Below are 24,877 nucleotides of genomic sequence, written 5' to 3'. Positions count from 1 at the left end.
TGATTAAAATACTACTCCCACTCAAGGAAACAGGTTTCCATAGAGATATGGCTGATTTCAGGTCTGAGGCAGGAAATGTACAAAATGGGCCTGGAATATTGTATACCAGAAAGCAATTAACTACCAAAGGGGTTGAAAAAAACAAAACCACAATAAAAAATATGAAGTTACTTGGCCAAAATGGAACAATTTGACCATTACATAAAGACAACTGACTGAAAAATATAAAACACTTTAAAAGCCCACCACAATAATGTTAAAATCAAACAACTCACTTTGAGATGCTAAGGAACAAACCTATTATTCTGCAATTGATACAAAAAAAATCAAGCACTTCTACTACCCTACCTGTTTTATATGAATTGTACCTGAGGATAACCAAAATAATGAGTAACAAAGTTCAGCATAAGAGAATCCCAAGTAACAAATGGAGAAAGAATGACAGAACAGTACCATTTTCCAACCTCCAGTGAAGTGGTGGATCAAAGTCATGGTCATAAATAGCTGATAAAGCCAACAGGGAAAAGTCTGATGGGGAAATTTATGGACATATCCAGCTGACGATACCTGAATTCACTAATCAATCTTAGTATGACAAAAACAGAGACAACCAGACACTGCCTCATTGCCTGCATTCTTGCAACTAAAAGAAAACAACAAAAAAAGGAATAAAACATAAATCAGAATCTAATGAAGCCTCTTTAGAGAAACACCGACAAGGAATTATGCTAAATAGTTCCATATGGGAAATTATTTAAGACAAATGGCCCAGTTTCTTCAACAATAAAAGAAATTTAAAAAGAGGGAGAAATCTCAGATTTATAGAACTTAAGATACATATCAAACAAATGTTATATGCAGACTTTGAAAAAACTATTTAACTGGGTGTGGTGGTGCATGCGTGTAATTCCAGCTACGTAGGAGGCTGAGGCAGGAGAATTGCTTGAATCCAGGAGGCGGAGGTTGCAGTCGGCCGAGATCACTCCACTGCACTCCAGCCTAGGCAACAGAGTAAGACTCTGTTCCAAAAAAAAAAAAAAAAAAATTCAAGAATCAGCTTGGGAAATTGGAACTCTATTTAATGGTATTAAGAAATTATTATTGGCTGGGTATGATAGTTCATGCCTATAATCTCAGCACTCTGGGAGGCTGAGGTGCGAGGATCACTTGAGGCCAGGAGTTCCACACCAGCCTAGGCAACATAGCAAGATTGCTTTAAAAAAAAAAAAAAATAATTTAAAAAAAAAATATAAAAATTTATATATATAATTTTGTTATTATAATGATATTGCGGTTTTAGGGCAGAAAGAAGGTCCTGTTCTTTCAGAGACATATACCAAAGTCATTATAGATGGAATTATATGATGGAAGCAGTGTAAGAAGGTATAGATACAATAAGGTTGGTCAGTACCCATAACTGTGGAAATTGGATGATGAGTACATGAAGCTGGCGTTACTATACATTCTATCCACTTTTGCCTATGTTTGAAAATTTCCATAATAAAAAGTTAAAAGAAGAGTGCCTACCTCTATCTTCAAATTCCTTTACAATATCATACATCCTATCTTGATAGAAGGATTCCCCTCTCTCTATTAAATTTTGAGATGGAGTCTCGCTCTGTCACCCAGGCTGGAGTACAGTGGCGCGATCTCGGCTCATTGCAACCTCCACCTCCCGGGTTCAAGTGATTCTCCTGCCTCAGCCTCCCGAGTAGCTGGGACCACAGGCGTGTGCCACCACGCCTGGCTGATTTTTCTATTTTTAGTAGAGATGGGGTTTCACCATGTTGGCCAGGCTGGTCTTGAACTCCTGATCTCAGGTGATCCACCCGCCTCGGCCTCCCAAAGTGCTGGGATGATAGGCGTGAGCCACCACGCCCGGCCTACATTTACTTTTTTATATAAGGAACATGTCCTTCTTGTTTAACTTATAAAAAATTAATTCTTAAAAAATGTGAACGAGAAGAAAAAAGCTCTTCCTATCTAGTGATCAAATATTTACTGAATTTTCTTGTGGTTTTTCCTGATTTAAACCACTTACCTCTCTATGTAGCAATACATCAGTGACACAGTATTACTTACTGTAATTATAAAACATTTTATTACCTAGTGCTGCAAGCCAGTCATCATTAGTCATCTTTTTCAAAGATTACTGGTTGTTCTTTACCCATTTACTCTTCAAAGAAACCTTTAAAACTATTATGTCAAGTTAGAAAACTTGAAATCGCCTTAAAACCATAAATAAATTTGGAGAACTAGGGAACTAGGCCTGGCACTCTATCCAAACATTCTATTCCATCTCATTGTATACTTCTCACCATTTTGGTCCTACACATTTCTGAATAAATTCATTCCTAAGTGCTCCTAAGTGTTTTATAGGTTTTGTTGCTACTGTGAATAAGATTTATTTTTATTTTCCACTTTATTTTCTAATTAATTTTTGCTGACTTCTAAGAAAGTTAAGATTTGAACCTGCCTGTCTTATGGCAGGTTCAAAATTTATTAGTTGTTTCAGAAATACATTTAAGAAAAAATCTATTTGCCTGTCCTCAGAAGGTTAAAGTATCACTCAAAGTCAAATCAAAATTAAGACTCAAGAAAATGATATACATACTATTTGCTGGATGAAGGAACAAAGCCCAGAAACTCACCTTGGCGGGAGACATCACAGATAAGCTTCCAAGCTTTTGTAATATCTGGGTTTTTACCCTGAAGCAGAACTACACACTGATATGCTCGCTTCTTAAATTCCTCCTCAGTATCAAACCTCTTCTTAGATTCCTGTGTATGTATATATTTTAAAAAGTAAGGTCTGTAAAAAGATCTAATCCTGTATTTCCAGAAAAAGAACTTACACATTTCTACACACACAAACACAGTGAGAAAGTACAAACTCAGAACACCAGAACAAGTGCTCTCCCTCAATAGTTGAGAATACTGTTACAAATGAACATGCCAAAGAACTCTGAAATCATTTCTCTTGAAAAATACAAAAATCTCACCACAGTTTTCTTTACACTTTTCCAATTCACAAAAGTCTACTTCAGCTAATACTTTTTTGTTCAAGAAGAGTTAGTACAGAACAGCTAACAGGTACAACTGAATTTTCTGTGTTCCAATCTCCATTTTGGATGTGGTCCTGAATGAATTTTTTTCTTTTTTTTTTTTTGAGACAGTCTCACTCTGTCTCCCGGACTGGAGTGGCACGATTTCGGCTCACTGCAACCTCTGTGTCCCGGGTTCAAGTGATTCTCATGCCTCAGCCTCCAAGTAGCTGGGATTACAGGCACATGCCATCACACCCGGCTAATTTTTGTATTATTAGTAGAGACAGGATTTCACCATGTTGGCCAGGCTGGTCCTGAATTCCTGACCTCAAGTGATCTGCCCACCTGGGCCTCCCAAAGTGCTGGGATTACAGGTGTGAGCCACCGTGCCTGGCCAACTGATTATTATTATTTTTAACTAAAAAGAAAGTTGCTTTCATTGTTTTATTTCTATTTTGAAAGCAACACTTAACTTAAAAATAATTAATCTCACCTCAAATTAACCGGTGTTAACATTTAATGCACAAATCTAGATATTTCTTTACAAATACACATATATGTTTTATCAAAACTTGGAAATGGCTTTTCTTTACTGTGGTTTGTAAATTTTAGCAATTTATTTATACAAACAATTTCTTGCATTAATAGGCCTGCTTCACTATATTCAAAGTACAGAACTCCAAAAGATGTTTATAACATTAGTTTTCCAGTCCATATCAGTAAACATTTAGCTTATTTTCAACAGAAAACATTTACCAAAAGCAAAATGAAGCCAACAAAAACAAAATCCCCACAAATGTTTACTTTTTAATACAGGAATCCTATTCTTGGAACGTTCTCCATCATAAAGAAATGCCTAAGAATTTAAACAGAAAACATGCAACTCACATTAAAATAAATTTATTAATCAAAATATCTGAGAGGAAATTATGATCTTTATGATCCTTCTACCATAGGGAATTTTTTTATGTTTGTTTTTTTAAGACAGGGTCTCACCCTGTCACTGAGGCTGGAATGCATTAGTAAGATCACAGCTCAATGCAGCCTTGACCTTGCCAGGCTCGGGTGATCCTCCCACCTCCGCCTCCCAAGTAGCTGGAACTACAGGAGTGTGCCCGGCTAATTTTTTGTATTTTATGTAGAGACAGGGTCACTCCATGTTGTCCAGGCTGGTCTTGAACTCCTGGACTCAAGCGATCTGCCTGCCTCAGCCTCCCAAAGTGCTAGGATTACAGGCATGAGCCACTGCACCCAGTCCATAAGGAAATTTTTAAAAAACACTTTTAATTTTTGAAGAAATAATTTTTGAGACAGGGTCTCACTCTGTTGCCCAGGCTATATAGTGCAATGGTGTGATCACAGCTCACTGCAGCCTTGGCCTCCCTGGTCTCAAGTGACACTCACTTCCACCTTAGCCTCCCAAGTTGTAGAGATGGGATCTCACTTTGTTGCTCAGGCTGGTCTCAAACTCCTGAACTCAAGCAATCTGCTTCCCTCAGCCTCTCCAAGTGCTGAGATTACAGACATGAGCCACCGCACCTGGCCTAGAATTTGGTTTTTCACATACACCAATAAACAAAGCAAAGATGACATATTAACAGGTGGGGGATGGCTGTTTCTATGCATACAACCAAATGTAGGGTATCTAGTAGCGGTTCTACATACATGACCAAATGCAATGAATCTGGGGGTAGCGGACGGCTGTTTCTAAGGCACACAACCAAATGCAATGAATGTCAGAATAAAAAAGAATTCAGTGTAGGTGAACAAATTTTATATGTTTATCAATTAGTCTGTTCCCACTTTGCCTTCTACCATAAATAGAAGCTCCCTGAGGCCTCCCCAGAAACTGAGCAGATGCTAGCGCCATGCTTGTACAGCCTGCAGAACTACGAGGTAATTAAACGTCTTTTCTTTATAAATTAAAAAAAAAAAAGTAGTTTAAGTTCAAGAGAATGTCATTTATACAGAGACATGTATTACTAAGGCTGTTAGCAACTTTCACTTAACTCCATAGTAGCTTTAAAAACCATTTTAAGTTTCCTAAGGAAAATGGATAATTACGATTAATGGTAAACACACAAATAATATAAAAGAAATGGTATCAAACCTTATAAAAGAGCTGAAGATCCCCAATAGGAGGTGAAACTGTTAGATAATCTGGAAATTTATCTTGCAGGTGAGCGATGAGCATGCCAAACTGGGTTCCCCAGTCTCCTACATGATTTAACCTAACACCAATCAGAGAATAGAAAATCATTTTTTAAATAATAAAGATGGTTAAGTTAAATTAGAGGAACTATATTCCATTAGGAACCACTAACATTTACATGCCAGTACGTCACCATTTAGTAATACCTGTTTACTTGGTTGTTTCTTCAACTGGTCTGCAACCTCCACAAGAGATGAAAACTATGTCTGTTACATTCAGCTCTGCATACTCAAGTACTAGAGGCCGCACATGGCAGGCATCCAGAATTTGCTGAATGAATGTGTTTTCTGTCAGTGGACTATAATCTGTTTATTTTGTAGCTAATTGAGATAATGACAGCTGGCCAATGTTGGTTATTCCCACAATTTTATGAAAATTTAACATTTTAACCATTATCTTAGTGTAATTTAGACCAATGGTTCCCAAATATCAATGAACAAAATTCTTGAAAATATATGTTGAGGCCGGGCGCAATGGCTCACGCCTGTAATCCCAGCACTATGGGAGGCTGAGGCAGGCGGATCACTTGAGGTTAGGAGTTCGAGACCAGCCTGCAAACATGTGGAAACCCCGTCTCTACTAAAAATACAAAAAATTAGCCTGGCGTGGTGGCAGGGGTCTGTAGTCCCAGCTACTCGGGAGGATGAGGCAGGAGAATCACATGAACCTAGGAGGCAGAGCTTGCAGTGAGCCAGGACCACGCCACTGCACTCCAGCCTGGGCGACAGAGCAAGACTCTGTCTCCAAACAAAAAAAGAAAACATATGTTGATCCAACTCACTTCTCGCCCTCTCCCCTCTCTGCTTTTATCTAATCCAAACCACCAGATCATCTTTCAAGTGGATCATGATAGCCTCTTTTTTTTTTTTTGACACAGAGTCTTGCTCTGTTGCCCAGGATGGAGTGCAGTGGCATGATCTCAGCTCACTGCTATCTCTGCCTCCCAGGTTCAAGCAATTATCCTGCCTCAGCTTCCCAAGTAGGTGGGATTACAGGTGTGCACCACCATGCCCAGCTAATTTTTGTATTTTTAGTAGAGACAGGGTTTCGCCATATTGCCAGGCTGGTCTCAAACTCCCGACCTCGTGATCCATCCCTCCTCGGCCTCCCAAAGTGCTGGGATTACAGACGTGAGCCACTGTGCCTGGCCTAACACTTACTGTTATAGTCTCCCTTCTTTGTCTAGCTTCTTCACAGTAAGTAACCAGAGTAATCTTTAATTTGTATTATTTTAAAAATTTTCTTTAAAAATATAAAAAATAGAGACAGGTTCTCACTATGTTGCCTAAGCTGGCCTAGAACTCCTGGCTTCTAGTGATCCTACCACCTTGGCCTCCCAAAATGCTGGGATTATAGGTGTGAGCCACAGTAGCCAGGCTAATCTTTAATTTGATCACCCTGCTTCACAAACTAAAACTCTCTAATAGCTTCCCAGTACACTTACAATAAAATCTCAATTGCCTCTCACAGCTTACAAGGCCCAAAATAACCTGTTTCTTTACTACTTCTCTCCCTGCCAGGATATAAACCCGTTGCATACAAGAGGTCCTCAAGAAAGATGTGTAGAATGAAGGAAGGAGTTTTGTCCTTGGTTCCACTAAGTCTAAAAAAAAATAACATAGTAAAAAAGGTTCAGAGGAAAGGCTCAGGACATATTTTAAAAGCTTACTGGGTGATTGTAAAGAAGAACTAAGCTGATGAACCACTGATTTAGTCGAATGTTCTTTCTTGAGTGAGATATTCCATGTTCTATAGAATTTTCCAAACAAGAAAATAAGGAATGAGAATAGTAAGCAAGGCAAGAGCACATACCTGAGCACGTCATACCCTGCAAATTCAAAGAGGCGGCTTATACTCTCTCCTATGATAGTGGACCTCAGGTGGCCTACATGCATCTCTTTAGCTATATTAGGGGAGGAAAAGTCAACTATAACCTGGGGTAGACAAAAAGAGAAAGGCTGTTAAGAGGGGCATAAACATAAAGACAGAAAGATTTTTTTAAGAGGAGCATAAACATTTTGTTCTAATGCATTCATTAATAACACATTTAATAACAAACTCAGACTTAAACATTCATTTGGGTTGTAATTCAACCATGTGTGATTTTATGATGGATCTGCTTGTGTATTTTTAACTGAAAAAGAATCAAATTCATGTATACAAATTATCCATTCTATTTCAGCGATATCTGTGTATCAATTGGCTACCTCAAATGCCAATTAAGTGGAAAAAAAAAAAATCACACAACATGCTAGACCCAGGAGAAAGGCTACTTCATAAATGTTCATAATCTCAAATGTGAATGATTAAATTTCAATATAAAAGTGAAATCCATTCCCAGTTTCAGCACATTCCACACAGTTCGTTTTTCTTTTTTAGAGACGAAGTCTCGTGATACTGCCCAGGTTGAAGTGCAGTAGCTATTCACAGGTGCAATCATAGCACACCTCAGCCTTGAACTTCTAGGCTCAAGCAATCCTCCTGCCTCAGCCTCCCAAGTAGCTGAGACTATAGGCACATACCACTGTGCTTGGTGCCATGTAGTTCTAAGATACTAATATATTAATAGAAGAGTGTACATGTACCTTTTTATTCTCTCCCAGAGCAGGTAGTCGAACTCCATTCACTAGGAGACTGGTCAATTGTTCTGATACAAAATCCTTTCTTAAGTGGACATTAATAAAACCTAATGGATAGAAGAGAAAAAATATCAGATAGTGTCTTATCTTGAATAATCACTCACTCCTAAGGATTTGCTCCAGACGCTGACCTGGCTCTGGCAAAATTCTTCAAGATTCCAATACCAGTTGTGGCCTTGACTTAAGCTGTCTTGTAAGCTCCTGTCTCACCATCTACTTCAAGCCTTCACCACTCTCCTGAAACCTTCCTACTTAACTCAGGGCCCTTTCATTTTCAGCAAACGATCTATTCGCCTCTTAAAAGAAAACAGAAGGCCCTTGTGCCGAAGACTTATATGCCATTATCTATCCTCATTTTGCTGATGAAAAACTGAATCACAGAGGCAAAGTAACTCATTCAAGATAAAGCAGCTAAAAGCGGTAGCTGAGTCTAGATTAAAACTTCAGTTTCCTATATCACAATCCACAGTGCTTTCACCATCTTGTTCAGTATATAAATTTTAACCCTGTAATTAAAATGTGTGTTCTTTTTTAACTTCAAAAAGGACTCATCTTCAATACAACTATTAAGAAGGATAACATTATGTCGTACCAGGACCAGCAATTTCAACTTTTTCAATACATTCATTGTCTGGGAGGTGTTTGGTAATGTTTTCAGCAATTTCTCTTGGATTAACTTTCTGTTCCTTGGTTTTGAGCATCTACAACACAATATAAAATGATTCATTACACAACAGATTTCAGCAAGTTACTCGGAAATGCACACCTGACAAGGCACGAGATGCATTTTACGTTAGGAACCATCAAAAGGCAGAGGCAGAGAAGTCCAATCACATTATGAATGACAGATTAAAGTATCAATAGTGCCAAGAGGAATAGAAAGTGCCCAAACTACATGATCTCTATTTCCAAATACGTTACACACTAATACCTGGAACTATTTTTTTTTAATTTTTTGAGATGGAGTCTCGCTCTGTCGCCCAGGCTGGAGTGCAGTGGCGTGATCTTGGCTCACTGTAACCTCTGCCCCTGGGTTCAAGCAACTCTCCTGCCTCAGCCTCCTTAGTAGCTGGGATTACAACACCTCGAACTTTTTAATGATGACATAACAAAGTCTACTGCTATGAAGCCTGGTTCCAGCATATTTACATTTCTAATTTTCAAGTCATGAAGGTGTGTAATATTCACACTTGAGAAATAAACCACACTATAAGACCTGGACTCTTCAGAGTAACCTTTTCCAATTCAGCAAAGAAAGGAAAACAGAAAGACCCAAGCAAGATGCAGTTAACCACAAACACATCAGACAATGCAGCTATTTAAAATGGGGAACTCCTCTGCTTGAAAATGAATATATAAGCCTGGCTCAAAGATCACAGTTACATCAAATATTTAATTGGGATGCTGACTGGTAAATGGCTTATTTTAATTTTTCACCTCCCAACACTCAACACCACCACACAGCAATCCTGGATGCAGCAGGAGAGAAATACCTAAACAAAAGAGTACCAATGATTGCCCTTAAATATTGAGAATACACATAAAATTTAACCAAACCTTAAAAATTGTGCCTAAAAAAGTTAAAACATATGCGCCCCCCCAACCTCTTTCTCAAGTTTTTCAAACTGTGGCAAATGCCCTTTTCACTAATGATACAACTTGCAATAGTATTATTTCTGTAAATGGCAATGATGATAATAATACTTAAAAAAATCAAACAGCCAAGAGTCATGACAATACATCACCTGAGAAATACCCATAGCACTATTACACTGATAGTCCCCGAACTTGGCCTGCTGACTTGGTGTCACTAGCAGAGGAGGATTTTCCAAATCTGGATATGCAGCCTTAATTGCATGACCAAAGACCTCTTGTAGGCGGCTAATAATGTTAATCATATTTTTAGTTGGTTGGTTCCTTTCTGCCTGAAGACTCTGTAGGAAAAGAATGGAAACATGTCCATAATGTACTATACCATCATCATACAAGATGTCTCCAAATATTTTGAGTATAAACCTTCAAATATCTTAAGAACCAAAAGGGAAAACGTACTCATAGTGTGATGCCCTCATATCTGGGATTTGCTAAGACATGTAGCAGGACAAGTCCATCCCACGGCATCTAAGACATCCATGGGAAATGCCCTGAGGTCTTACTTTTTGCATTTGTTTTAGCAGAACAGAAACTGGGAGGAGGAAGTTAAAAGGGCTGACGGAATCCTTTTCTCAGCTTCAAATCTCTGAGAAAATAATATAATTTCACATCAAATATTGGAAGTGAAAACTCAATGGACAAAAAACAAACAAAAAATTACATGATGTCCACCAAAATGTTGACCTCTTCGAGGCATGAAATAAAAGGGAGCAAAGTAGGTAATATCAATATACCAGAAAAGCCAGTAGTTTTGTTTTACTGTTATTAGACCTACTACCTCCTGTTTTCCCATGGAATATAGTCATTTAAGATGGCATATAATTATCTCTATTACTGCACTTGTCATACCCTCACAGAACTCTCTGTCTCTACCACTAGACTGCTGGATGCACAGAAAGTGCTTAATTCATGGCTCTCTTCCCTGTCCCTGGCATCTAGCACTGTACTTGCCATATAGCAGTTTAGCAAAAAAAAAGGTGAATGACACATATGCTTTTAATGGAAGATAAACACGCTGCCTATACACCTTTATGTTTGTCAATTTTATGTTCATCAACATGTTCATCACAATTTTATGTTCATCACAAATTTATATTCATCAAAATGTCAACAGTATAAAATAATGACAATAACAAAAGTTAGTATTTGAGTATGTAGTGTCAAGATTTGAACCAAATGCTTTATTTATATGCATTATCTTATTCCATCTACGTAATAAAATTGAGTTTGTTACTATTATCACTATTTCTATGTGGGCTACAGATAAGTAACTTGCCAAAGACAAGACAGAATAAGTGGAAAAGGCCAGATTCAAACTCGGGTCTACTGGAATGGAGAGCCCAAGTTTTATGCTCCCCTCATCAGCCCTCTCTATCATATGAAGAAATTATATTCTTAAATTCACTAAAAAACCTGATTTCAAGTTCGTAGCTAATCAATAATTGACTCCTCTCTGTGGTAACATACTTAAAACAAGGAAGATACGTTTTTCCCAATCTAATGATTTCCAACAGCAAATGCCAAATTTACTTGGATATGATCCTTTTTTCTTCTTTGTTGGGGGTAACAGACAAGATCTCACTGTGCACTCTGCTGAGGCTGAAGTGCAGTGGCATGACAGCTCACTGTAACCTGAACTCCTTGGTTCATGAGATCCTCCTGCCTTGGCCTCCCAAAGCATTGGAATTACAGGCGTGAGCCACCACACTTGGCCTAGATTATGATCTTATACCCAAAAGCTGCTATAATAAATGTCAATTTTTTGTTTATTTATATGTATTTATTTTTTTGAGACTGGGTCTTGCTCTGTTGCCCAGGCTGGAGTGCAGTGGCACGATTTTGGCTCACTGCAATCACCGCCTCCTGGATTTAAGCGATTCTCATGCCTCAGCCTCCCAAGTAGCTGGGATTACAGGCCCGCGCCACCATCCCTGGCTAATTTTTGTATTTTTAGTAGAGACAGGGTTTTGCCATGTTGGCCAGGCTGGTCTCGAACTCCTGACTCCAGGTGATCCACCTGCCTTGGCCTCCCAAACAGCTGGGATCACAGGTGTGAGCCACCGTGCCCAACCTCAATTTTTTATTTTTAAAGGATAGGAGTACCACCACGTACATACGTATGTGTGTGTACCTACACACACGAAATCTACTGTGCTTAGTTGTGGCACTATGAAAATTACTATCTGATTATAATCAATTCAATAAGTTGTCTCTACCAGTTTCTTATGTGATGCTTTCAAGTCAGAGCGCCTGGCCAAAGTGAACCAGGGAAAGACGACAGGGTCAATGGCCATCACACACAGTACTTTATTACTCTGTGGTTTTTAGTTCTGCTGTGTACCTTGTGTTCAGCTGCTCATTGGGCAAAGTAGGGCAAAGTATTTGTCAAAGAACCAATATGCCTCCCACAATACAGTGAGAGCATTCTCCTATCTATATAAGAGCTAATCTGCATTATAGAAAAATGTGTAGTAGAATATGCTGTATTTCTATCCCAGCTACTTGGGAGGCTGAGGTGGGACGATTACTTGAGGTGAGGAGTTTGAGCAAATACTGTACTTCCTTTTGTGTATCTTTTCCCTCATAGTCTCTAGCATATATTAGACATTTAATAATACTTTTGAATTAAAATAAATATAACAGAGAATCACACATATATAAGTGTAGAATGAATGACATAACGACAAAGGTGAGATTCTTTTGGGAAGATTCTATGGAAAAGGAATTTTGTGATTTTAGAAGACTCAAGGACAAGCACAGCAGATCACATATAGGTAATATGAGACTCGAGCACAGCAGATCACAAATAGGTAATATGGACGCCGGCCACGGTGGCTCACGCCTGTAATCCCAGCACTTTGGCAAGGCAAGACAGGCAGATCACCTGAGGTCAGGAGTTCGAGACCAGCCTGACCAACATGGAGAAACCTCGTCTCTACTAAAAATACAAAATTAACCAGGTGTGGTGGTGAATGCCTGTAATCCCAGCTACTTGGGAGGCTGAGGCAGGAGAATCGCTTGAACCTGGGAGGCAGAGGTTATGGTGAGCCGAGATCGTGCCATTGCAATCCAGCCTGGCAAACAAGAGTGAGACTCCGTCTCAAAAAAAAAAAAAAAAAAAAAAAGATAATATGAGAGACGTCATGGGAGTGGGGCAGATAGAGTCTAAGTTGAGTAAATGGAATCAATCAGCTTTGGGAAAAGGATTTAATGCCAGCACAGTTTGTCTGAGAGTAATATATACACACAGGAGAATAATTACGGGAATGAGGTCAATACTCTGGGATATGTCATCACCAAATATGAAAGGCAGGCCAAAAAACTGCAGCAAGTTCATTTTTTTAAAACAAAATTGAAAACACTGTTAAATCATGAGACCATTAAATAAACACAGCACAAGTTTCATGAGGAAAAAAGTGTTGTGAAATACCAGGTGAAGAAAAACCCAAATGATTATGTAAGATATAAAACTGTAAAATAACCAACTTAGTGCACAGAAAATATGCAGGTGTATTTTCAAATATTTCCTTTATGATAGAGGCAATGGTTTAAAAATCAAATACGTTTTTTTAAAAAAGGCATGGGCATAAACTGTTGAAAGAAATGCCTCAACCATGCTAGGTGCCGTGGGTCATACTTGTAATTCCAATACTTTGGGAAGCCAAGACAGGGAGGGTTGCCTGAAGCCAGGAATTCTGAGGCCAGCCTGGCCAACACAGCAAGACCCCATCTCTATTAAAAAAAAAAAAAATTAGCTGGATGTGGTGGCACACGCCTGTAGTCCCAGCCACTCAGGAGGCTGCGGTGGGATGACTGCTTGAGCCTGAAGGTTGAGGCTGTACTGAGCTGTGACGATGCCACCGCACTCTGGCCTGAGTGACAGACACCTTGTCTCAAAAAATAATAAATAAATTTTTAAAAAGAAATGTCTCAACCCTACCTAAATCCTACTTTAAGTTAGCCAAATAGTTAGCAGGATGAAACATTTCAAAGAGTCCCGAAGGACAGGACAACACCAACTTCTCACTATTTGCACCAACTACCTCAGTCCTAAGTTGTCTAATGCAGGGAAAAGAATAGGGTTTCTATGCTTCTTTTTCCAAATTCCATAGGATATACTTCCAGAATCTCTGGTAACAAAGGCTTTTAAAAAGGTATAATGATTCAAACTGGAGAATAAAACTGAAACCCAAAGTACTCACTTTTCGAAGAATATTCAGTCGATACTTTAATTTTAAATTTTCTTCTTGTAACTGCTCCAAATTTGGAGAAGCTCCTAAACAGCCACAGTTTTTCAGCCGGTCAATTTCAGCAGTCAGAGATTTAATCTCTTCTTCCTGTGGAAAAAAAAGCACTTTTTTCAGTCCATAAACTGACTTCCACATTTCTCCTCTCTACCAAGGCCTGGCATAGACCACGGGAATCATTAATGTTCCCTTTGATGAGCTGTGTTTCTTTCTCCTCTGAGACTTTTGCTGACGTTAGCATATTATCCTTAATAAGAAAATATTGGCCAGGCATGGTGGCTCACGCCTGTAATCCCAGCACTTTGGGAGGCCTAGGCAGGTGGATCACTTGAGGCCAAGAGTTCAAGACCAGCATGGCAAACATAGCAAAACGCTGTTTCTACTAAAAATACAAAAACTAGCTAGGCATGGTGGCGCATGCCTGTAATCCCAGCTACTTGGGAGGCTGCGGCAGGAGAACTGCCTGAATCCCACAGGCTGAGGTTGCAGTGAGCAGAGATCGTGCCACTGCACTCTAGTCTGCTTGACAGAGCGAGACTCTGTCTCAAAAAAAAAAGAAAAAAGAAAATATTAACCACACATACATGTGTGCTGGGAGACAGGAATAGGAGTAAGTATATAATGGGATATGTCTCATGTCTCATATCCCTCGTTCTTTTCTTTGGCTCGATAAGACACTCTGATTTAGCAAGAGTAGTTAAGTTTCAGGTTGACCAACCTGCTTTTATTCCCAAATCTTATGACTTGGGACTCTTAAAAAACCAAATGTCTTTTGTCACATTCAAAATAGCTCAAGGGTCGGCCTTTCACCCTTTCTGGGACTAAACAATTTTCCCGTTTCTTCCTCTTTCCAGTGTCTTAGGTCCTAGACTAGACCAGACCAGGCTTTGTTCTTTAATATCTAAAACTAAAGACATGTCAATTCAGAAAGAAAGAAAGCTTCCAACTTAAACTGCAAAACTCAGGGGGAGATTCCTCACCTGAAATTTCAGAATACTTACTGTGAGATAGCTACAGCCAAAACCAAATTGCCAAAAAATGAGCAAACATTATGTTCCAGGAGCTGAGCTAAACACTTTTCAGAAATTACCTTTATGATTATCACAACCCAGTGAGGCAAAGATAAATACATACCGATAAATACATGGCTCAGAAATGTAAAGAGCTTGCCAATTTACTTGACTAACTTGTACTTTGTGGCTGCTGATTAAGTATAAAGCTGTAACAGGACAGAGTACTGTGAACTATCTTCCCACCATCCCTCCCCACCTGGGCATAAAAGGTAATGGAACTGTTCCGTTTTCACTTTTTTTCGGGGGGGGGGGGGGGGGGAGTCTCGCTCTGTCGCCCAGGCTGTAGTACAGTGGTGTGCTCTCTGCTCACTGCAAGCTCCGCCTCCCGGGTTCACGCCATTCTCCTGCCTCAGCCTCGAGAATAGCTAGAAATACACGCGCCCGCCACTACACCCGGTTAATTTTTTTTTTTAATTTTCAGTAGAGACGGAGTTTCGCTGTGTTAGCCAGGATGATCTCGATCTCCTGACTTCGTGATCCGCCCACCTGGGCCTCCCAAAGTGCTGGGATTACAGGCGTGAGCCACCGCGCCCGGCCGCTTTCACTTTTATATGGTGTGGCTGCTCCTTCCCGACCAATGCTGAGGGCACAGAGCAAACTCCGTTGGTCTGATAATGAATCACCCCATGGGCTTATTAGGAATCCGCTCGCTCAGTAACCCGGAAAGAACTGCGGCTGAGCTGCAAAACAAGACCCAGAGCTCTGAATGTACTCCCAACTTGTCTATCTCCCCGCATCCCCTAAATCACATGTGTATGCAGAAGAGGAGGTGGATTGTGGGGAGAGAATTGTTCTAAACATGCCAGGCTCCAGCCCACCGAAGACGCTGGCTTGAGGGAGGCCTGGTAGACGGTGGGGACCCTCCATTCCGCTGAAAGTCACAGTCACACGGGCTTTGAAATGACGGGTGCTTCCTCTCCCAACCCTTCCTGCTCCCACAGGGACCGTGCCGCCCCACTCTGAGAGGACCACGATGGTCCTCGCCTAGCTGTCGCGCCCCCGAAGCCGCTTGGGCAGGAGTCAGAGCCTGCTCCATCTCTTTCAGGCGTTCCCGCCGGTCTCCTGCGTCCAAACCTGCTGCAGCAGCCGCGCGGAGCATTCAGCCACCAATACCTCCATCCTCCCGTCAGCGTCTCACACGCCAAGTGGACGGAAGCGGAAGCGGTCAGCCTCTCCCGGAAGCGGAAACCCCCTCCGGGCCGCTGTCCCGTCGGACTGGGTGTTGCCGCCTCTGCTGCCTCCTGGCGGGATCCAGTGGACACTGCGAGGAGAACCCGCGGGGATTTCGGCCAGGAGCGAGGCCAAAGCTCAGGGACGTTTGGGCGAGGGGAGGGGAATTGAGCAGAGACTAACCAGAGCTGCTCTGTGCTTGAATAGACTAGGACAGTCACTGACCTAGAGCTTCTGGCTCTCAGAGGCCTCACTTTGCCCCCTTGTGAAATGGGCACAAAACTAACAAATCCATTCATTTGTTCAACAAGCATTTATTGTGTACTTTAAAATGCCAGACACTATTCTAGGCTCTGGGGGCACAGAGAAAACAAAACAGACTCGATCTCCCCTCTCATGGCAGACACATTTTAGAATGGAGAGAGAAAATAGACCAAAAAAGGCAATAATCTCAGGTAGTTTTAATTGCTAGGAAGGCAATGTGATAGAGTGACTTGGGTCAGAGAAGACATCTCTAAGTAAGTGACATTTGAGTTAAAAATCTTATTTATTTTTCCAGTTTTACTGAGGTATAATTGACAAAGATTGTATATCATAACGATATACAACGTAATGTTTTGATATATATATATATACACATTCTGAAATGATTACCACAATCAAAATAATTAACATAACCTTCATCTCATACGGTTATCATTTGCAGGTGTGTGTGTGCGTGTGTGTGTGTGCTGTGAACATTTAAGATCTATTCTCATCCTGGGAAACAGCGAAGACCTCGTCTCTACAAAAAAATGGAAAAATAGCCGGGCATGGTCGCATGTACCTGTAGTCCCTGATAGATGGGAAGCTGAGGTGGGAAGATCACTTGAGCCCAAGAATTTGAGGCTGCAGTGAGCCATGATCATGCCACTGTACTCCTGCCTGGATGACAGAGTGAGACCTTTTCTCTCTCTATTTAAAAAAAAAAAAACGAAACGAAAACGAAAACTGCAAGTATACAATATACATTACATCTCTAGAATTTATTCATCCTGCCTAACTGAAACTTTGTAACTTTGAGCAGCATCTACTATCTTTCCTACCTCTGCAGCCCTGACAACCAGCATTCTATGCTCTGCTTCTATGAATCTGAATTTTTTAGATTACATGTATACACGAGCTAATGTAGTATTTGTCTTTCTGTGCCCGGCTTATTGCACCAACATAATGTTCTCCAGGTTCATCTATGTTGTCACTCATAACAGAGTTTTCTTTTATAAGGCTGAATAATATTTCATTGTATATATATTGAGTTAAAATTATAAACAGCAAACCTGGGATATATGTTCTAAGAGGGCAGGGACCTTAATTATCTTGTTCACTCTTCTCTATGACTCCAGAACTTAGAAAGTAGCACTCGAAACGTTTTCGCTTCTGTGCCTCATAAAAGTATTTTAAAAATTAATATCCCAGTGTATACTTTTAAAAGTTGACATCAGGCTAGGCACAGTGGCACATGTCTGTAATCCTAGCACTTTGGGAGGCTGAGGCAGTCAGATTGCTTGAGCCCAGGAGTCCAAGACCAGCCTCGAAAAGATGGTGAAACATTGTCTCTACCTAAAATACAAAACATTAGCCAGGCATGGTGGTGCGCAACTGTAGTCCCAGCTATATAGGAGACTTAGGAGGGAGGATTGTTTAAACCCACAAGTTTGAGGCTGCAGTGAGCCATGATCCAGCCACTGCACTCCAGCCTGGGCAATGGAGTGAGCCTCTGTCTGGGAAAAAAAAAAAAAAAAGACAACTAAAAACTCTTTTCACAATTTCTGGGAATGGATTATTTTCTGGCATGATATTTCATAACTGCTCTCACTGTATTTTCGTCAAAACTGTGGATTTGCAAGTTTAGCTTGTCCAATTCATGCAAAGTATTGGCCATATTGTTTTATTGGCAAAGCCAGTCCTCTTTGTCCAATTAAATAACCCAAATTATTTTACTTAATTTTTAACAAGCTTAAAGTTTGCCTGTATCTTTTTTCTTTTTAAATTAATTAATTTTACCCAGAACTATATAAACTATCCTTTATTTTGTAAATAAAAGTGTTAATATACCAGTCCTTCCTTATCCGTGGGAGATACATTGCAACACCCCTCAGTGGATGACTGAAACCGTGAATAGTACCAAGCCCTATACATATACTATGTTTTTTCAATCCAGTAATTCAGAGGGCTAATAAGTGACTAATGGGTGGGTAGTGTAGACAGCATGAATTTGTTAGGCAAGGGGGGATTCATATCCTGGGCAAGACAGAATGGGACGGCAGAGATTTCATCATGCTACCAAGAAATGGCATGCATTTTAAGACCTATGAATTTGTTATTTCTGAATTGGTTATTTAAACCTATGAATTGGTAATTTTCCACTTAATATCTTTTGGACTGTGGTTGACAATGGGTAGCTAATATATACGGAGCACATAAGTAGGGGGGACTACTGTGCATGTTCCTGAAATGGCCTTTGCAAAATTATGACAGTAAGAGAAATTTGACATCTTGTTTCACAGGCTGTCTGTCTTTGCTCATTTCTGGGCGTGGGCCAAGATAACTTTGTGGGAAATTTAGTTGATAGTTGAAATGATAATAGCCCTTCCCCAAAATCAAAGTGTTCTTGTAAAACTAATGCAAGGCAACTAAGCTATGAGGATGAGAGGGACTTGAATTCTAAACAATTGTCAGCCATTATTCTGGAGGTCAGATTTGCAACTTCCGCAATAACTCTTGCAGATAACATTATTATTGTAGAACCTAAGATTGGCCTTTTGAGATGTCTTTTCAGGTTTGTGCATTTCTGACAACCGGGTGGCCCCACCTGGACCCACCAGTCAGTCCTGTGGCCCCTACCCAGGAACTGACTCAGCACAAGAGGACAGCTTGGATTTCTTATGATTTCATCTCCAACTCAACCAATTAGCATGTTCCCTACCCTGCCCCACTACCCAGCAAACTATCTTTGAAAAACCCCTAACCTAGGAGCCTTCGGGGAGACTGATTTGAGTAATAACTCTGTCTCTTACACAGTGTGGCCAGACTTGTGTCAATTAAACTCTTTCTTTATTGCAATGCCATGGTGCCCATGAGTCAATTTTGTTGTGCAGCAGGCAGGAAGAATCCACTGGGTGGTTACATCACTCTGATACCTTATTTCTAAGTGCTGAGAAAGATGGAGGGAGGGATGGACAAGCTGGTGGATAGACAAAGGGATAGGCAGATAGATCTCTATCTTCAAGATAAAGGAGGAAATAAAAACAATCAATCATTTTACTAAGCCCTCTTTGTTTAGCGCTCAAGGATATGCCCTGTGGAAAAATATGTTATTCAATGAGAACACTTGGACACAGGAAGGGGAACATCACCCACCGGGGCCTGTTGTGGGGTGGGGGGAGGGGGGAGGGATAGCATTAGGAGATATAGCTAATGTAAATGACGAGTTAACGGGTGCAGCACACCAACATGGCACAGGTATACATATGTAACAAACCTGCACGTTGTGCACATGTACCCTAGAACTTAAAGTATAATAAAATAAAAAATATATATATATAAAGTGTTTTCAAAAAAAAAAAAGGAAAAATATGTTCTTGAAGTGTCCCTTGTTCAATTCCTGTTAGTTTACACCCAGGCAATGTGGAGTCCTAATTTAGGGAGGGGGAGTTGGGCTGGTGAGAATGAAGGAAAGCAAAAAGAGAAGGCAGGTAAGCTATAAGTCTACCTTTCTTCGTGGTTCAGGATACATAGTCCTCCTGTGCAAATTACTCACAATCTTCCTGCACCCAGCTATTACCAGACAACTTAGCTGATAGAAAAATGCAAGTTAGCTCACTGCAGCCTCAGCATTGTCAGTACTGCACAAAGCCCTCTTAACACACAGCCCAAGCACCATTCTATCAAATCCCCAGCAAACCTTTGTTTCCTGGCAGTCAGCTCCTCTCTTGCTGATTTGCTTGTCGCACACTTGCAACATACTTTCCTGCTTTGTCTAATAAATCTGCCTTTCTTTACCTACAACTGTATTGATAAATTCTTTTTACCACCTGCGTGACACGGGCCCCAGCTAGTCGCTACCTGTGACAGGCAATGGAAAGGGTGCTATGCTTTTCCTTGTGGAAGGGGAGATGTAAAAGGAGAATTGGAAGACTGAGTTTGCAGGCCAATCAACTTTAGAAAAGAGTATATAAAAATTCAGGATTTCCCTAGTATATCTGGGCCCACAGATCGCTTTGAAGGGTCTTCCCAACTGTGCTATATGCACCTCAGGGTACAGGACTTCCCAATCCCCCAACCAATAAAAGGGGGGAATTGGGTACTAGCCCAGGTGGAGAGATTGGCAAAAGTGAGAGCATATAGGAATTTGTAAGTTGTACAGGACTTCCTGTACCCCGAGGTACGTATAGCCCAGCTGGGAAGACTGTTCATCTTGTTGATTTAAAGGAAGAAACTGAAGCAAAATTAATATAAGTGGAGAGTCTATTTGGGCCGGGGTTGAGGTCTGCAGCCTGGGAGTCATGGATTCAAGTTGCCCTGAATATATGCTCCGATTAGCAGCCATTACAAGTGGGTTAAAAGTTAAAAAAAAAAAAAAAGGTGAAACAGGATGCAGTTCCTAAGTTGCTTACCAAGAATTTACAATGGTTCATTAAAATAACATAAGCTATCATTGTCTATACATTGATCATCCTACCACAAACCCCAGGAACGTGAAGATAACAGGTGAGGGTCACATTGTGTAACTTGTGGTAACATTGCAGGTAATTTATCAGCTAGTCTGAAATTACGGAAAAGGAAAGAGAAAACAAAATGCCTTTAAGCAATTACCCCCAGGCATGGGTGCGGAGGATGTGACAGGTGTCTCCTGCTCCTGTCTGGGCCTAATCAATTTTGCATACCTCACGTTCCTCAGACTGCTCTGAGCCACTTTCTCAATGTAGAGCAGTGCTAGACACAGGGCAGTGCTCTAAAAGTGTTTCTTAATTGAATGAGTAGGAAGGTTCTATGCAGTGAGACTAGCAAATGCAAATGAGGCAGGAGCTAAGTTTAGAGTATGATCGATGATGGACTGCTCATGTGATGATGGTACCTTAAGATTATAATGAACCTGAAAAATTTCTATCACCTAGTGACACCTTGATGAGTCTGACCTGTGTAGGCCTAGGTTAATGTGTATGTTTGTGTCTTAGTTTTTAACAAAAGAGTTTTAAAAGCGGGAAAAAACCTCTAGAATAAGGCTATAAAAATGTTTTTGTACCTTTGTACGTTGGTTTGTTTTAAACAACTGTTATTATAAAAGAGGCAAAAAATCAAAAAATTAAAACATTTATAAAGTAAAAATATTATAGTAAGCTAAGGGTAATTTATTATTGACGACAGAACATTTTTAATTTTTTATTTCTATTTTTATAGAGATGGGAATCTCGCCATTTTCCCAGGTTGGTCTTGAACTCCTGGGCTTAAGCAATCTTCCTGCCTCTTCTGGGTTTACAGGCGTGAGCCAACATGGCTGGCCAAAATTTTTAAAGTAAATTTAGCGTAGCCTAAGTGTACAATATTTAAAGTCTACAGTAATGGACAGTAATATCCTAGGCCTTCACATTCACTCACCATTCACTCACTGATTCACTCAGAGAAATTTCCAGTTTTGCAAGTTCCATTGATGGAAAGGCCCTATACAGGTGTTCTTTTTTTATCCTTTTTTTTTTTAATTATTGTTTTGAGATAGAGTCTCACTCTGTCGCCCAGGCTGGAGTGCAGTGGTGCCATCTTGGCTCACTCCAACCTCCGCCTCCCTGGTTCAAGTGATTCTCCTGCCTCAGCCTCCTGAGTAGTTGGGATTACAGGTATGCACCACCATGCCTGGCTAATTTTTTGTAATTTTAGTAGAGATAGGGTTTCGCTATGTTGGCCAGACTGGTCTTGAACTCCTGACCTCAGGTGATCCACCTGCCTCAGCTTCCCAAAGTGCTGGGATTACAGGCGTGAGCCACTTCGCCCGGCCCTATTTTTTATCTTTCATTCCCTAATTTTACTGTACCTTTTCTATGTTTAGATACACAAATACTTTCATTGCATTACAGTTGGCATTACAGTATTCAGGACAGTAATGTGCATACAGGCTTGGAGCCTAGGAGCAACAAATACACCATATAGCCTGGGTGTGGAGTAGGCTCTACCATCCAGGTTTGTGCAAGTACACTCTCTGATGTTCACACAACAAAATTGCCTAATAGCACATTTCTCAGAATCTGTCCCCATCGTTAACTGACACATGACTGCATTTGAAAAAAAAAAAAAAAGGTGGGGGGTGGGCATTGGGTACTAGCCCAGATGGAGAGACTGGCAAAAGTGAGAGCATGTAAGAATTTGTAAGTTGTTGGGGCTCGGAAACCGATACCCCAAAATATGGTGCTTTGACATAATGAAGTGAAGAACACTCAAGGTTTCTCTGACCTTCTCCCTCATCCCATCTTTCCCAAAGAAGTTACAGTTTCTTTATCTGCCTAAGATCCAGACACACTAAGGCACATTAAGGACGATTGTTTTTTCTTCCCTTTCCTGTAAAACCAAGAGTATAGCCACACTTGAACAGACCTTTTCACAAGATAATGTACACGTTAATATCTGTTCCTTAATCCATCCATTCTCCCTAAAAATCCCCTCAACAGAACTCCTCTTCCCCCACCCCCATAACCTGTTTTGCCAGGATGACATATACACTTAGGCACCACCTTGCGGGGTGAGCAGTTACTTAGTGGTTCTCCCTGTGAATACACAGCAAATACATTTGTGTGCCTTTTTACCCACCAATCTGCCTTTTGCAAGTTGATTTTCCAATGAAACTTCAGGAGGCCAAGGGGAAAGCTTTCCCTTTCCCTTTACCCACATAAAGTCAAGGCAGGGGTTTTCAATTTTAATCTAAGCACAATGGGAACCATTAGAGGGTTTGGATGAGTAGACGGGTGGTGGAGAATTTTTGTTTTTCAAAAGGGTGGTATTGGCTGGGCGCGGTGGCTCACGCCTGTAATCCTGGCACTTTGGGAGGCCGAGGTGGGCAGATCATGAGGTCAGGAGATCGAGACCATCCTGGCTAACATGGTGAAACCCCATCTCTACTAAAAATACAAAAAAATTAGCTGGGCGTGGTGGCAGGCACCTGTAGTCCCAGCTACTCGAGAGGCTGAGGCAAGAGAATGGTGTGAACCCGGGAGGTGGAGCTTGCAGTGAGCCGAGATCGCGCCACTGCACTCCAGCCTGGGTGACAGAGTGAAATTCCGTCTCAAAAAAAAAAAAGAAAAAAAAAAAAAAAAGGAGGGGGGGGTGTTATGTGCTGAGATGTATTCCTCCAAAGTTCTTATGTTAAAGTCCTAACGCCCAGTATCTCAGAATGTGACTGTATTTGGAAATAGGGTCTTTAAAGAGGTAATAAGTTAAAATGAGGTCATGGGGGCCAGGCGAAGAGGCTCATTCCTATAATCCCAGCACTTTGGGAGGCCGAAGTGGGCAGATCAACCGAGGTCAGGAGTTCGAGACCAGTCTGGTCAACATGGCAAAACCCCGTCTCTACTAAAAATACAAAAATTAGCTGGACGTGGTGGCATGCACCTGTAATCCCATCTACTCAGGAGGCTGAGGCAGAAGAATCACTTGAACCTGGGAGGCAGAGGTTGTGGCGAGCTCAGATTGCACCACTGCACTCCAGCCTGGGTGATGGAGGGAGACTCTATCTCAAAAAAAAAAGTCATGAGGATGGGCCCTAACTCAACGTGACTGTTGTCCTCATAAGAGGAGATTAGGACGCAGACACAGACACACACAGAGTAAGACCATGTGAACACACAGGGAGAAAGTGGCCAAGGAAAGAGCCCTCTGAAGATACTGACCCTACCTGCCAGGACCTTGATCTCAGAATTCGGAGAAGTTCAGGTCAGCAATGATAAATCAAAATGGTATCAGAAAAAAAATGGATAGATTTATGACATATTTTAGAGGTAGAATTGGCAGAACTTGCTGGTGGATTAGGAGTGTAAAAATGAGGACATGGGTTAAGAGTGTCAAGTGGCTGGGCATGGTGGCTCACGCCTGTAATCCTAGCACTTTGGGATGCTGAGGTGGGCAAATCATGAGGTCAGGAGTTCGAGACCAGCCTGGCCAACATGGTGAAATCCCATCTCTATGAAAAATACAAAAATTAGCCAGGAGTGGTGGCGGGTACATGTAATCCCAGCTGCTTGGGAGGCTGAGGCAGGAGATCACTTGAACTCAGAGGTGGAGGTTGCAATGGGCTGAGATCGCACCACTGCACGCCAGCCTAGGCAACAGAGCGAGACTCTGTTTAAAAAAAAAAAAAAAAAGGAGTCACGCCAAGAATGATGAGGTTCATAAATTTGAAGAGGAGAGCTTTATTTCACATAAAGAGTTGCATGGTGCAGGTGGCCATTCTGACAGGCTGGAAAGTGTAGCCTTCTGCCAGTAGCTGAAAACATGCACTTCGAGGGAAGGGCACAGGAAAAAAAATGTATGTTGAGTAGGTGGCCAAATATACATATTCAATAAGCTGTAGGAGGGGTCACTAATATTTATGAAAGGAGAAACGTGTGCCTGTGCAACTGAGCTTCATGCCCTTTCATGGGACCCCTGTACAAAACATAGTGTCCTTACCATGATCTGAGGGTGGAGCTTCTGGGCTTCTGATGTCAATAGGCGAAGCGGAGGATATGAAAACCCTCCCTGCACATCTGTTGTGAACTGGCCAGAACCATTCAGTGGTGGGTGGCCTCTTATCAGGAAGGAATGCATGTTGGTT

General features: G+C 41.0%; 1 protein-coding gene across 4 annotated transcripts in view; it reads right to left on the bottom strand.

The window, feature by feature from the left end:
* RARS1 (arginyl-tRNA synthetase 1) overlaps nt 1-24,877 on the bottom strand; it is a 234,378-nt gene that overhangs the window by 16,628 nt on the left and 192,873 nt on the right. Inside the window, exons 1-9 of one of the 4 annotated variants that reach the window (XM_032158588.2) lie at nt 15,946-16,057; nt 13,754-13,888; nt 9,644-9,832; nt 8,491-8,599; nt 7,845-7,945; nt 7,072-7,193; nt 5,158-5,278; nt 2,635-2,781; nt 1,528-1,618 (exon numbers count right to left, since the gene is read on the bottom strand). In XM_032158588.2, coding sequence (XP_032014479.1) covers nt 1,528-1,618; nt 2,635-2,781; nt 5,158-5,278; nt 7,072-7,193; nt 7,845-7,945; nt 8,491-8,599; nt 9,644-9,832; nt 13,754-13,888; nt 15,946-15,990 — 1,060 coding nt within the window. In that variant the 5' untranslated portion in view covers nt 15,991-16,057. Of the gene's footprint in view, nt 1-1,527; nt 1,619-2,634; nt 2,782-5,157; nt 5,279-7,071; nt 7,194-7,844; nt 7,946-8,490; nt 8,600-9,643; nt 9,833-13,753; nt 13,889-15,357; nt 15,552-15,945; nt 16,058-24,877 lie in introns of those variants that run through there. The other 3 variants (XM_058440122.1, XM_058440121.1, XM_058440123.1) reach the window with 3 other exon arrangements.

Source organism: Hylobates moloch, unplaced genomic scaffold, assembly GCF_009828535.3.
Source record: "Hylobates moloch isolate HMO894 unplaced genomic scaffold, HMol_V3 SCAFFOLD_6, whole genome shotgun sequence".
NCBI lineage: Eukaryota > Metazoa > Chordata > Mammalia > Primates > Hylobatidae > Hylobates > Hylobates moloch.
Note: the sequence above shows the minus strand (reverse complement) of the source record. Positions and strands in the feature narration are given on the sequence as shown.